Genomic DNA, 15,844 nt, shown 5'->3' on the forward strand with positions numbered 1-15,844 from the left:
CCCGATAATTTTTTAAATTTTAACCTAAGTTTTTGAACATTATGAGTGTCATGGTATTTTTCCAGAATTTTCATGAGTTTAAATTTCAAATTTCAAATTTATTTGAAATTTTTATAATTTATTTGAAGTTTATGGCTTTTATTGTAATTTTAAGTCCTTTTATGAACAATATTAAGAAATATAAGTTAATTATAGTCAATATGTTAGTGGAGACTAATTTTGAGTCCTAAGATGGTTAGGGTAATTAACTAATACATAAATGTGATTTTATGTAATTTATTGTGATTTTGAAAGGTTGAATCACGCAAATCCGTAAAAACCGTTTAATATACGATATTGGCTCCTTAAAGGCGATTTAGCATAAAATTGCGCATGTTCATACATATTATAATGCTGCATTTTATTTATGATTGTCATAATTTTATTTTATGTAATTTTTGAATTATGTAATTTTACTTAGTATGGCCTTAGTTTTTAATTGGTATTACCCGAAATGTATGGGAATATCGATTCGGTTGTAATTTATTGTGATCTCGTATCACCGTTTTGTAATTTAATAGATTTATTTTTATTTTTATTTTAATTACAAATGTATAATAGGAAATTATGTAATTTGTTATGTAATTTATTTATTCCGGAGATCCTTGAAGACGGTGTCACTCGAGAAGGCGATCCATTAAATACGGTGTTACCTCGAGATGCATGCCAAAACCGAAGTTCAAGGGACCAAAGGAGTCGGTTTCCGAATTTGTAATAGTTTATTAGATCTACTATTTTAGGAAGGCCTTACTAGGATTTAATTTATGCTTTGCATTTTATTTATATGTCGCATGCATCGCTAAATCGCCATAACTAAAACATGCATTATCATTTTAATGAGTTTATCGACCGTGTCAATTACAATTATCGTAGTTCACCGCTTTAGTTCACTTAAAACGTGATAGATAATAAATTAACATGACCTCTCGCTAAAAATAAACAATTGAGACATAGCCTTACCAAAAAAGTAGAAACCATGAAAACCTATTTCGTGAGGGAGTGCACTCGGCCACACCGGGGTACAAACCTTGTTACGTAAGGGAAGTGGGTGATAATTGTCTATCCACCGAATTTATATTAATGAGGGGTATTTCGGCACACCGTGCCCTAAGTTGATATGAGTTTGGATCATGGACACATTTATTCGAAATTTGGGTTGAACTCAACGAGGGTATTCACGACGATTTCCGGATGTGTTTCGGGGTAGAGATAAATATTAATGTAATTTTATCGACCAAGAGTTCTAAAAGTAGAATCGATTAAAAGGTTAATCCCCCAAGTTATGTTAATAAAGGGTATTTCGGCACACCGTGCCCTAAGTTGATATGAATTTGGGTCTTGGAATCATTTATCAAGTTGGGTAGAGGTCACTAGATAAATGCAATAAAACTTGTTTAAATTAATTTTACGAGTGTTATTGTTTTGAAAACGACATATGTTTTATTCCTTCTATTTCGTTTTGTAGATCGCATCTATTTCTCATAACAAATGGCCACTCCAAACACCAATGCCACACCTCTCACTAATACTTCATGGCTCAGATCCTTCATGGATCGTTGTAAACTTGAAAAGAATGGGTCAAATTTCTCCGATTGGGATGCCCAACTCAAATTAGTCGCCCAAGGTGACGACAAGCTTCATTACCTCACCGAGGCCTCCCCACCCGAGCCTAAAGCTAGGTCGAGTGCCGCTACTAGGGAAGCATATGAGGCTTACCACAAGGAGTCCGCCGCAATGAAAAATGTGTTGATCTTTGCGATGGAGGCGGATCTCCAAAGGAGAGCCTTTAAAATGGGCACCGCTAATGAAATCTATTCCAAGCTTGTGACAATGTTTTTACAAACTCCGAGGATCGTCCAATATGAGGCGGCCGCGGCCTTCTTTGATCTCGACTTTAAAGAGGGCCAAAAGGTTAGCCCTCACGTGCTCAAATTAATGGAGCTAGTCGAGACTTTGAAGATTCAAAAGGTTGAAATCCCCAAAGAGCTCATTGTAGATAGGATTCTACACTCCTTATCCAAAGTCAAGGCATGTGTTCAATTCCGGGTGAATTTTAACATGCAAGACAAGGACGTGTCTCTTGAAGAGTTGCACAAGTTACTTGTGCAAGCCGAAAGAAACATGGGGTTAAATGTTAACCCACCTAAGGATGTGCTTAACATAAGCACCAAGAGCAAGGGGAAATTCAAGAAGAATGAGAAGAAGGGTAATAAGAAAGCTCCCACTTTCACCAAAGCTAAGACTTTTGAAGCTAGCACTTCCAAGACCAAGAAGGGTCCTCTTGACAAATGCCATTATTGTAATGGTGTTGGACATTTGAAGAGGAATTGTTCCAAGTATCTTGGTGACATCAAAGCTGGAAAGATCACTCCAGTAGGTAAATGACTATCCTTTCTTTTATGTTTCTAATTCAACTATGGTATTGTGATACAAAGTTGTGATAATGTATCCCCTTTTTATTGTAAATAGGACCTCCACCAAGTAAGGACAAGGGAAAGGAAAAGCAAGCTTGAGAAATCATCAAGAAGCTAGGAGTAGCTTCCATGAAGCTTGGCTTTTTATTGTCTTATTTTAATTTATGTTTCGGATTTTTAGAACCTTTTGATTTCCGTGTTCGACATGGAAATATTTGATCCTTTCTAAACAATTGTTGTATTTTGGATTATGGTGGCTTGGTTTGCAACCCAAGTCACCCGTTTTATCGTATTTTTCCGTGTTCAAAAAATTCGTCTTTATATGCTTGCTCATAGAAACATATGATCATTCACTTAAAGTGATCTAATAGACAACTATAATGATGGGATTCATTATATGTCCACAAGCTTAAGGCTTGTGTATGATCAATTATAAAGTGATGTTGAGTTGATGAACTCTCTTAAAGAAATGTCAATCACCAAGTACACTTATCAAATCTAAAACAATTAGTCAACCTATGAGATAGTCCTCCTTATACTTCAAAAATCATTATTTGTGTCTCATATGCTATCTTTGAATCTCTAGTGTATTTATTCTAAAGATAGAGTGGGAGAAAAATGAAGACACAAAGAACACCAAGCAAAATTTGTATACTTGTGTAAATGAGATCTACGCAAGAAAGAATGATTTGTATACCTATTTATATAGTGTACACGAATAGATGGGATCTATGGTATCGAATAGATGAAATCTACATGACAAAAGAGACCAAGTGAAGTAATCAAAAGAATATGTTCTCAAGATAACTACACGAGGAGACCAAAAGAAAGTTTTGACTAAAGTAAAGTCTTAACAAGAGATTTGGCTAGTTTATGAAAGACTTTTGACCAATTTACTTAAGAGACTAAATGAAACAAAGTTGCATCCTAGAAAATAAATGAGATTTATGACTAAAAGTTGCAAAGAATGATATACCGATATCCACAAGAGCTAAGTTAAGTGTTAACCACGCTAGTGTCATTACTTCACCTCATTATGAAAATGAAATGGTTAAACCTCCTTCCGAAAAGGGTATTTTGAGAAGGACATGTATTAGATGTAATTCACATTTAAATAATGACATTGCTACGCATCATTATAAAATGAATGAGTTAGAGATTAAAAATCTCTTTCCATAAGGTTAGGATTGAAACCTTTTCTAAATAGGTATTTTGAAAAGATATGTTGGGAACATTTGGTTTTATCTTAATAACTTGGCAAAGCAAAATATATTTCAATTCTTGAAATGTTTCGATTGAGTAGTCAATTACGAAACATGTGGAATTAAGTGGGAGTTGGAAACTATCATGTGAAGACATGGAATTTAGTGGGAGCAATCATCTTGTAAAAATTTATAACTCATTACTCATTAAGAATGACGAGCTAATACTATCTTTCACAAAGAAGTATTTGAGTTTTCAATTCTGGATGAAAATGGACTATGATGGATCCAAACACATCATGAGATGTTGGATAAGTATTGAGATATACACATCAAATCAACGAGAAACGTAGGTTATTCATATCGATGAAAATGGAATTACAATAAGCAGTCATGGTCATTCATTGAACCTAAGAATGGTTGATTACATGATTATAAGTTACTAATGTTTCCGCCATTAGAATAATCATGCACATGTCCAATAATGAATCATATGCATAAGAGCATGATGAATCATTGGCAAGCCATAGAAGAATCGTCATGAATTCTCGAGGAGAACCAATGAGAGATTTTAGTGTTGGACAGAACACTCTATTATGTGTCAAGAGGTTGCACATATTGAAGTTCGAACACGCGTAAGGATTTATGAAAATCCTAAGCTTTTCAAGCTAAAAGGAGAAATAAGATGTTTGGAAAGATACTTAGTTAAAGTAAGAAGTTACTCAAAACTAATATTTTCTGATATGCTAGGACTTATGAGAAGCGCTAGGCTAATCATCTTGACAATTGTTGCAAGACCCTGCAAAACGTATACCTAGTGCATTGCGAAATGGTAGAACACTTGATCAGTGCAAGTTATATAATCCACCACAAATTAGTTGGTTATGTGATAAACAACAAGAAGTTCTTTCAAGATAAAGAACCCAAACTTAGGTTGGGAACCTATATGTGTACTTGGTAAGTTTCATGCTATGAGAGATAACATGAATATAAAGGAAAATGCAATGAAAAAAGTTTGAACACATGGACACTTGGTATGTTAAACTTCTATTGCAATCAACTAGTGTTTACACACTTACGATATACATCACAAGGTTGTAATATGGTATTGACTACCCGAATGTGATGTCGACGTTTGTCGTTTGAGTTATTATTAACTCACCTTATACTTTGTTACATCCAAACGGGTTGTAGAGACAATTGAACCCCGTTAAAGTAAACACGGATTAGCATTGTATTCGCCCATAGTCACTTACATGAGGTGACGTCTCAAAGTGACTAGAGTGTGATGCGATTGATGGCAAGTTCAAGTGCCATGGAGTCATGTGTGATGACTGGTCGATCACATAGGCTGACTGTTAGGAACACTTTGTCGGGCCTTATGACCGCTTATAGAGTTCTGGCAAATTTATATAGCATGGTCGTGGCGAGAGCTACTATAGTATTCTAATGAGTCGATTCTTTTGACTAAAGACTGTTCGCCTAAGATGAGACAGTTTCAGATTAACTTTGATTTGTGTTACTACGACCTTCATAAATGGGGTCAAATGGGCATATTTTGGGTTATGATGGTTGTGGCTAGTCGAAGGGAATAAGTGCGATAGGAATTGTCCACCCCTAGTCAGGGTTATAACAATATCTCAAGGCCACTCGAGGAGTAATGAACTGGAAATGCGTGGCCACGCTCGGAAGATATATATGGTAGATAAATCCGGTCAATCAGTTATTCTCCAGATCGAGGAAACCACTCTCGATATGATCACTTGTGAGTACGACCTGAAAGACACCATGCATTGAGTGGGAGATAGTAATAGGACAAGAGAATTGGTGACGCACACTTGTCGAGGACAAGTGGGAGATTGTTGGAATATGTTTCCTCCGACAATAATGCGATCACAACTGTCGATCATGATGATCACATGTTTAAGTCTCATTTTATACAATTGGGAAGTAATATTTTACTGTCAACTGGTCCACACATATCGGTAATGATTGGCTGACTAGAGTTTGACATTACTGTCGTGCGACGGTGGTGATCAGTTGATCCCCTTAGGTCATACCTAAAGGGTAACACTCTTAATTGATTATTTAATTGATCGTATGACGATACGGGTTAATTAAATTACATAAAATTGACGGACGATTTTGGAAGTAATATTTACGTATCTCATTATAAATTTGATTAAATAAGATACGGTCTAAGTGATCGAATTATTTTATTGTTTAGATGAAATTATTGTTTACGGAAACAACTAAAAGGAATGAATTGATTATTATAAATACAGAATGTTGTAATTTATGACTCGGTATCCCATTACGGTACAAGTAACTATGAATTACTAGGTAAACTTTATAAGTGACATATTTTATTAATATGTTGACTTTTAATTGTTAAAAATACATTTTATATACCTAATGTCATGAAACATGTTACATGTGACAAATTGACAAAATAATGTGTAAACTGGATTTTCCATTTTACACTATATGTGCCGAAAATTAGGAGGGAATATTAGGCTTATTTGTGTTAATAATGTTTAAGTGGAAGGCATAATCATAAGACCTAACATATAGCCTTACATGCCTATAATTCTTGGGAAGAATAGAAGCTCATGTATTGGCCATACCCACCCCCCTACCCGGTTTTCCTAGTGAAAAAGGCCAAGGGTCTTATGCTCATTTTCACCTAATATTCACTACATGCAACTAGTGATATTATTCATTCCAACATCATCTAAAATATAGAGTTTTAGAGAGATAAAACTTATCTCCCTTCTCTTAACCGAAATTAAGAGACCAAAATCAATATTTTTGGGTCAATTTTATTTAGATTAATATTGTTCTAGTATTAATAATATTAATCTTATTAAGAGGTTATCTTGGGTATTATTCCTTGGGAGGGATTCTAAACTTGAATCCTTTGTTCATCCAATATTAGGAGAGCTCAAGAAAAAGTGAGTAGGAGAACTCATTTGTGCCCAATAATCCGAAATTTTCAATGTAAGAATGATGATTTCTTCTATATATTTACTTATGTTTGCATGCATAAGATCTAATTAATTTTATGACTAAATTAAATTGAAACATATATGAATATGTTGAGTATAATGAGATATAGATTTCTAACAATATCCTCATACGGGCTGACCGACAATGAATGGTTAGATACGATGTTTGACAAAAGGGCTTCTTGGATCCCAGCATATTTCAGGGATTTATTTATGGGTGGACTAATGAGAACCACGTCCAGGTCTGAGTCCGAGAATAGCTTTTTCGGAAATTTCATGAACCCAAACTTAACTTTGGTTGAGTTTCTTATGAGGTTTGAAAGTGCTATGGACGCTCAACGATAGATACAGTTCAAATTAATAGCCGAGTCAAAAAACTCCTTCCCTGATCTAGAAACGCCTCACCCTTTGGGAAAACACGCTTCTGAGTTCTACACCCTAGTGATGTTTTCTGAATTTAAAAACGAGTGGGTGGCTGCTTGTTTCACCTGTGGTGTTAAAATTTTAGGGGTTACTACCAGTGACAGCATCCCTGTTATTGATCGTGAAAAAGACAAGGTTTACTATGTTAACTTTATCTCTGACTAAATGAAATTGAACTGCTCCTGTAAAAATTTCGAGAGACATGGAATTTTGTGCCGTCATGTGCTCTATGTGTTGAAAGAACAAGGCCTTGACAATGTTCCAGATCAGTATCTGTTAAGTAGGTGGAGCAAATTGGCAACATGTCAGCCGATTTGTAATAATGTGCCACATACTTTAATTGAAGATTGTAACTCATTAGATGTTAGACGGCACAAAATTGGTACCCTATGGTCCGAGGTGTTCTCGTGTGTGACACTCGCTGAACAAAAACCTGAGTATGTTGATGAATTACTGGGCATTCTGAAAGGTTTTAAAGACAATATAAGCGCACAAACCAGTACGTCAGAATGTAGTAGTAGTAGTAACACGGGTGATAGGCTGAGAAACAAGAATAGAGAACTTGAGATACTCTTAGGAACAAAAATACAAAAGGAAGTGGTTGTCTTACCTCCTATTCAGTCAAAAACAAAAGGGACTGGAAAAAGAATGATGTCCCAAAAGGAAAAAGCTACAAAAGAACAGAAGAAAGCGCCCAGAAAATGCAATGCTTGCGGAGAATTAGGATTCCATGATAGTCGGAATTGTCCTTGGAGAGTATGATTCCATGATACAGGTACGCTATTAATTTTGGTGCATTCATTATTAGAGAATACTGATAGCAGATTGAATTTGTTTAGTTGGTACTTAATTAAGGAATAGTATTGTTGTATCTAATCAAATTTGTAACCTTTAATTTTTTATAGCCTTTTTTTGTTTCAGGAATGAACAACGAAAAGAGTTGCGGATCACATACACAAATATAATGAATAATGGCGGGAGGATTTGAGACTTCATTTTTGAGCTGTTATATGGGATTATTGAACATTTTTTATTTTGATTTTTTTTATGATTTACGAGCGTATCTTCAAGTATTATATGTGCATCTGTCAAGGCTGAAAGTGTATCTATCGGAATTGTGAATGGAAACTATACATGTTAACCTATACAATACATGGATGATCATTAATAGGTTTTGATAGGAAGAGTTATTGTGTATTTTTGTTATAGCTATGATGAATTGATAAACGTGAACTATTCCTTGTGGCAATGGCATTATCCGGGTTGGTCGACGAAACTGGACTCCAATGAAAAAGAACATTTGCTTGTGTGCTATAATGGCTGTCTACTATTTGGTTTGGCAGCAAAGGAATCAAGCCAGAATAGAAGGTCTTCTGCATCGGCCGTCTGTGGTAGTGCAGCAAGTTAAGTGTAGTTTAAGGCACAAGGTGCAAAAGTGTAATGAAATTAGTAATCCTAGTGACAAAAGTTGGATTGCCTGCTTGTAGGTATATCTACTAATTATTTAGATTGTAATAGTTTGATTGTGCTTAATGAGAACTAACATTCTACCAAAAAAAAAAGATAAACGTGAACTGTCAGCTAGTTTCCATTAACTGATGATTTCAGTTTTATGTGAAAATAAAAAAGCGTGTATATTAACACGATTGTTGCACATCTTTTACATGAGAAGCGTACCTGGCAGTATTATATATGAAAATAAATAGCGTAAATATTTATAAACGATGATTCACGAATTTAAGTTCCATAGACAAAATTAATATTGTATGACGTCTAATTTTCCATTAACTGATGATTTCATTTTTAACCAACGACAAAAACGGATACACTTGTTGGTGAGTTTAAATGAAAACTAAAAAAAGCGTGTATATTAACATGATTGTTGCACATGTTTTACGTGAAAAGCATACCTAGTAGTATTCTGAGTAGATAAAAAACCGTGAATATTAATAAACGATGATTCGAAGTTGAAATTGTGGAATCCTGAAACTAATGAACATTCAGTTGTTCAATTGAAAAGTGAAATATCATACTTGAGTATGCAAATGATTTTGATGTATCTGAAAATATAATTGTGTGGACAGCGGGCCGCCCACGGGGCGCTTGGTGAAGGTCGGAAAAACAAGCGTTTGCATTTTGTATGGAGTCGCCACCAATGTTTATGGGAAATTGGAACCGTTCGAATACCTCGCGTCATGTCAGGACACAAAGTAGTGACATGAACACTAAGCAATCGTTACCCTTAGCATTCTATGTCTAGAATGACTCTCGTGGATGCCAATGAACACGGGTGCTCACGGAGATCTGGAGTAAGGGGTGAGGGTACGTATTAGGAAGCTCTTTTGATCGAACACCTAATCCCGCCCGCCTCGATAGCGGCCTCTACTAATGATTAGGGAGTTTATTCGTACTTGATATATCGTCGGCTATATGCATGCAATGCAACATCCAAGTTTTAATCCTAACATGTGAAGAATTTATACTAAGTCGGTTGACACGTAATTAACATACAATTGGGTCGAAGTTGGATTTAATGTTGATTTACATGTGAAAACATACAAACAATAAAAGAAATAAATTACAATAATGAAAATTACATTAATTACAACAGAATAGGCGATTTATGTCGAAAATACCTTTAAAACGGATAATTTGAGAAAAAGGATAAAAGAAAGAAAGAAATAAATCGATGTGATGATAATACGAATAATAGTTAATTATACGTAGACTAAATAACTAAGTCAAGGCAAAAACGAAGTTCGGGACGAAACTCGGCCAGAACAAAGCAGAAGAGTCGCGCTCGTCCTTTGGAAGAGGCGCGTGACGCTACTGCGTCTGTTCCAAGGGTGAGTTCTCGGCTGTGAAGCCGGAACTGCAAATCGTTAATGTCGATTGGTGATTTAAAGGATTAATTGATAATATTTACTCGGATGAAAGTGATTAACAGGTTAATTACATGTGAATGATGGTCATAAAAGCGATAAACATGAATGATACGGATGTAAACGAATTAATTACATGAAATAATGATTAATTAGATTAATAAACAACTAAACAAATTAATTAGGTTGAACAAGATGAATTAATGATAAATATGACAAAAGACGGATGAAAATATATCAAAGGTCGAATTCCAGAAACTCAATATGAACGAATTGAATTACTGAAATCCGGGTTTGAATTTAATGACGAAAACCCGCAAACATTGGATTATTTAGGATTTAAGTCGGATTTATGATAAACAAAACATATTAATGAATGATGATTAAAATATACATGTGAATTATCAGTGACGATTATATCAAAGAATTAACGGACGAACAAATAACAAATAAAAAGAAACGAATTACAGAGGACGAGGAAGAAGAAAAGAAGCGAGAATCTGCGGGCCTCACGAAGAGGCGCAGCAGAACTGCGCTCCTTCGAAGAGGCGCAGCGATTCTTTGCGTCTTTTCTCGACGCCCGTCTCATCGGAAATCCGCAAAAAGAGGTTTTAAACGAGGTTTTAGAAATCGGTTTTAATGGTATTTTCGACACAAACCTTACAATTGTGATATGATAAATAAAATACAATAAATAAAAGGATTGTACACCCTCAGACTTACATGTTGACGAAACGAGAAGGACTGAGATATCGACTAGTGATGCTCGACGCGAATGCAAAGAAAGTGCCCTCGTAAGAGGAAAACGATTGATTGATTAAGTTGATTGAGTGTAGTTGGTCAAATTGGTCGGTCATGCAACGGAGAGGCTGGTACCCGGAAAGATCCGAGCTTACGTGGTCGGAAGTCCAAGCACGTAGGCGCCAATTAGTAAGAACAAAGTCTAGAATGCAAAGGGAGAAGAGAAGGGCGGACACTCGCGTGAGAAATATGAGGAGCGAAAGCTCCTATTTATACTAATCACGTGAAGGAATTATGGTAAGAGTAGGATACGGAAGGAAAGATCCGGAAATAACCGACTTAGGTTAAAACACGGAAACTTGGACAAAAAGAAAACCCTGGGAAAAGGCGCAGCAGGTGCTGCGTCCCTTGGAAGAGGCGCAGCACTTGCTGCGTCCTTTCCCGGGTAGGTTCCTCTGCGCGTAGAAAACGCGTTTGACAGCCTGTCGTATTTTAGGCATAACTTTCTCTACAAGACTCGGATTAAGGTGATTTCGGTGGCGTTGGAAAGCTAAAAGAAAGATCTAGAACTTTCTGTGAAATAGGCCTGACCCAAAAAAGTTGTTATCACCTCAAAAAGTGGGCCTAAAGGTCGGGTTGTCATTTTACCTTAATGAAATGCACATTTTGTAATGTAAACTTTAAGTTTAGCCTAAAGAAGTAACATGGGACTCAAAATGAGATATAATCTCAACATTTATGACATCCTAACCTTAGGTAGACAAGGACATTGCTTTGACTCGGGATTTGACGGTTTTAGGAAATGAAGACGGTTTTTGACCCGGACTCCAAATGTACTCTAATTACTGCCAAAACGACCGTATCGGCGCGTAGATGACATTTATGAGGTAGACATTAATGTTTGAGCAATCACTTGATGATAAACTTACGAACTGTCACAAATCGTTCCGCGTACCAAACATGCGGCCCAATCATCACCGGGTGGTTTGCGGGAGGTGCAGAAACGAGGTGTCTACAAATTGGTGTGTGTCAGTGTTAAGATGGCGTAACTAGTAACATAATTCTTGTATACCATTTATAAGCCCAACATTCGACAATGAACCAAGGCCAGAGTTACACCTTTTTTATCTCCAAAAAGTTTTTAAAACAAAATCATCAACCAAAAAAACAGAATGTGTAACCATTCGTGCACAGACTTCTTTTAAGTATGCGCAACCCTTAGCCAAATATGGGTGACAATGCGTATCGGTTCCAAAGGTAGAATAATTGAGAGAATGATGACGTCATATAAAGGCAAGGCATGAGCCATGGATCATCTGTCTACTAGGACATCTTTCACCACCATTTGCTGTAAAAGAGACCCCTCTTGAGGCACGATAACTTGGAGGATCGGTCTAAGACCTTTGTCACTTTATGCGGGACCGAGTAAAAAAGCTAGACTTAGAAGAATAAAGGAAGGGTGGCATCTTGGAAGAGAAGCCCCCAGGATGAGAAGATGACTCTGGACTTTGGTGAAAAGGAGACTGGGCGATAATAAGGAGCCCCCAGTATAGAGGTGTTGATTGTAGAAGGGATGTTAATTTGAAAATTGGGATGGTTGATAATTGAGGTTGGAAGTTGATGGTTGTGTCCTTGAGGACTGCCTACGTATTCACGTGAAGTGAAATCAAACCAGATCGTAGTTCTGAGGTTTGGTTAATTTTATTTGGGTGTTGTGGTTGTATCTTTCTTGTGTAAGAAAGGACTGCCTACGTATCCACCTGAAAAGGTGAAATCAAACCATGCTCGTAGTTCAAGTGTGTGCCTAAGCTAAGTTGTTAGGACCTTAAAGTGCATGGGTCACAAGGGTAATATTCCTTTGGTGACTCGAGGAATCGATTTGAGATAACTCCCTCTGATCATAGACCAAAGAGGTATAATTAAGTTTGTAAAAAATTTCCTTGTCGCGTGAGCACACTTAGTGGACCCTAAGGATGTATTGGGTATGTCCCGTTCTGGGTAGCAAAGTATTTGAAGACTCCGTGTTTGGGTCAAGGTGAAACTGGATTAGATATTTGGAATGTGGAGCTCGGTAATAAGAGGCTTTGATGAACAAATCTCTGGAGCTTGATTTTGTGGTGTTAAAGCTTTATGGGATATGGCTTGTAATGTGGCTTGGAAATGGGGTCTCTTGGCTTGATGTAGCCTGAGCACATAAAGGTAGGTTAAATGACGTGGGTTCAAGTTTCCATGTCTTGGCCCTAAAGGATGGATATACTTGACGAGCTTGAGAGGATTCTCAAAATTCCTAACTATCTCCCCGTAACGGTCTCGAGAAGGACTTAGGGTGTGTGATGTGTGAAAGGCTTAGTGAGGATGCTAGCTGACCATCTTGATTTGTGTCTTGATTCTGCCTTGTAACTTGATTCTATATAGACTTCAACAGCATTCTATATAGCATTTGATTTCATACTCGTTCTTGATTCAGACTCAGATTCTTGGTCTGGAATATATTTCGGATTTTTGCTCAGATTTTTGATCCGGGTTTTTTGAAGGATAACGTTGTCTTTGGATATTGCCATTGGCTTGCTTGATTGAGCCTTGTTCTTTTGACTCTTTTGTCTTGGAGTACGGGCATAACTACGGCCTTGGATATTGATCTCAGTTTTCTCTTGATTGAGCCTTTGTCTTTGATCATGGCTCGTATCGTCTTGGACTTGCTTGTTACCATGGATTTGGGTCAGACTAGCGCCTTTGGTGTGAAACGGGTTGGTCTTTAGTAACACGGGTTGTTTATTGTGGGGAATGGGCTTGCCTTCCGTCATGGATCGTTAATAAGGGAGATGGTCTGGATTCGTCCTAGAATCTCTTGAGATATGCTCGTCCTAAACTAGGGTTATATTGTGGTTTCTATTGCCAGACATGGAATAGGTAAGAAAAGAACACGGAGTTTCAGGTCCTCTACAACTTAGAATGGAACATCATTTAAGTGCACTCACATTGACTGTCATGTGTTGTTGTTCATTTTAAAAAATGTCTCAAACCAATTCTTGTTGTCACAGGAAAAGGGTAAAGGAAGAGATAGGATAGAATATGTGGATTTAAAATTGTAATTTTATTGAAAAGGATAATTTAACATAGATATGAGAAGACACGTGACTCATGGGACAGCCCCCAGGTTGTCACTGGAAATGGAAATGGACACAAATAAAGATACTATGACAAAATTATGGGATAGAAAGCCTAAGACTCGGACTCGGACTTTGACGCGATTTCAGATCTAGACTCGTAATCATCGGCCCACGCTTGAACATTTTCTCTTCCAGCAACTGGCTTCGACATCCGGCTTTGAGCATTCACCCATTTGAGCACCATGTCCTCATCATTGGGAATATTGGAAGGATAATAGTCAAGAAGAGTTTCTTGATAAATGGTATATCCATGAGGATTGCCGAGGTTGCCTTGTGGGCTAAAGATTGAGAGGGACAACTTCCCACTTTCAATCATGTCTTGGATCATATGCTTCAAACAAAAGCATGCTTCTGTATCATGTCCCCTACCACGATGATATTGGCAATATGCATTACTGTTCCATCTAGGTAGTATGTTCTCAGGGTCTGGAGTTGGGCCGATTAGGTGTATCTTGCCCTGTGATACTAACATTCGTAGCGCTGCCGCATAGGTGATGCCAAGGTTAGCGAATGCTCTAGGAGCCCGTCCTGGTCTTCTGGGTGGAACTTCCATGAGTTTAGCCCTATCACACTCAATGTCATCTTGAGCAAAGGTCGATACATGGTACTTGCCATTCTCGATATTATCCTAGATGATATTCTTTAGTTTGTAGCAATTCTCGGTGTCATGCCCCCTTCCTCTATGGTACTGACAATACGAATTGCCATCCCAAAACTTAGACTTCCTTTCCGGATCTAGGGTGGGCCCTATTGGTTGAAGAAGACCTAGAGAGGATAATTTGTTTAAGGCTAGGGCGTACGGTATGCCTAGACTTGTGAATGACCTGGGAGAGTTCTTTCACAAAGGCTCTATGAGGTTGACTTTGTTGATTTTGATGCTTGGATTAGAAGAACTAAAGATAAGTGTCTCGTTTGTTGTTTTAGGACCACAAGTTGAGGGTTTGTCTCGCATTCTTCATCTTGAAAGAATGGGTCTCAAGCTTCTTACCCATTTCAGCAAACTGATTCTCCATGTTGGAAAGTCGAGAGTTTAGGCTATCAATAGCCCCCTCCATTTTGGCGAATCTATTGTTGAAGGCAATGGAAAGCATGAGCATTCCATTTTGGATATCGTCGTCTTCAAGCATGTTGACATCTCCGTTGTCATAAGGATCGAGGAGATGAGAACAGTCTAGAGATGATTCTTCGTCATGTTTAATGATATTAGACCCAAGAGGGTCGATTTTCTTGGATTTCTTGACGAAGGTGGCTCGGAAGCATGCCCCCTTCGATCATATCTTGGATGGTGTGTTTCAAGAGAAAACACTCTTCAATATCATGACCTCTACCTTGGTGATATAAGCAATATTTGTTGCCCTTCCAGAGGTTCACCTGTTTCTCTAATGGTGGATCCGGAGTCGGTCCTATTGGATGTAGCTTGCCTTGGGCAGAGAGTCTCTTCAAAGCATCGGCATAAGACATGCCTAAATCGGTAAGCACCCTTTGATGCCTCCCGGGTTTTTCTTTCACTGTTTTCGGCTTTCTAGGACGATGGTTATTGCAAGAGGTAAGCTTTGGATGACCTAGACTAGAGGTTTCCCTAATTGGCATGTTCTTTTCCACCATTCCATTCTCGAGGGTGAAGACGCGAATGCTCAAATTTTCCACTGTATCTTGCACTCGTAGGACCATGGCATAAACATCTTGGAGAGACACAGTGATTGTGGCTTGAACTTCTTCGTGACCTTGCTGATTGACAGAACTTGCTGGATTCCTACTCGACAGAAATGACGCACATTACAACTCGATTCGACGTGGGATCACGCATACTAAGGCAACCAACAAAGGAAGGGACAAGATGACAAATCTAGAGTTGACTTGTGAATTCATGAAATGTCATGAGCGACTTCTCGTGTTTGAATCCACGGTGCTTGACTTTAATTTAGACTCGAGTGTTGACTTTGACGGAGTGACCTTTATGTGATT

General features: G+C 37.6%; 1 protein-coding gene across 1 annotated transcript; it reads left to right on the forward strand.

Moving 5' to 3' along the window:
• Positions 1 to 7,251: 7,251 nt before the first annotated feature.
• Positions 7,252 to 7,848, forward strand: LOC141601928 (protein FAR-RED IMPAIRED RESPONSE 1-like). The gene has a single exon (XM_074422234.1). The coding sequence runs from the start codon at positions 7,252 to 7,254 to the stop codon at positions 7,846 to 7,848; it is 597 nt and encodes a 198-aa protein (XP_074278335.1).
• The last annotated feature ends 7,996 nt before the right edge of the window (positions 7,849 to 15,844 follow it).

The sequence above is a fragment of the Silene latifolia genome, chromosome 9, assembly GCF_048544455.1.
Source record: "Silene latifolia isolate original U9 population chromosome 9, ASM4854445v1, whole genome shotgun sequence".
NCBI lineage: Eukaryota > Viridiplantae > Streptophyta > Magnoliopsida > Caryophyllales > Caryophyllaceae > Silene > Silene latifolia.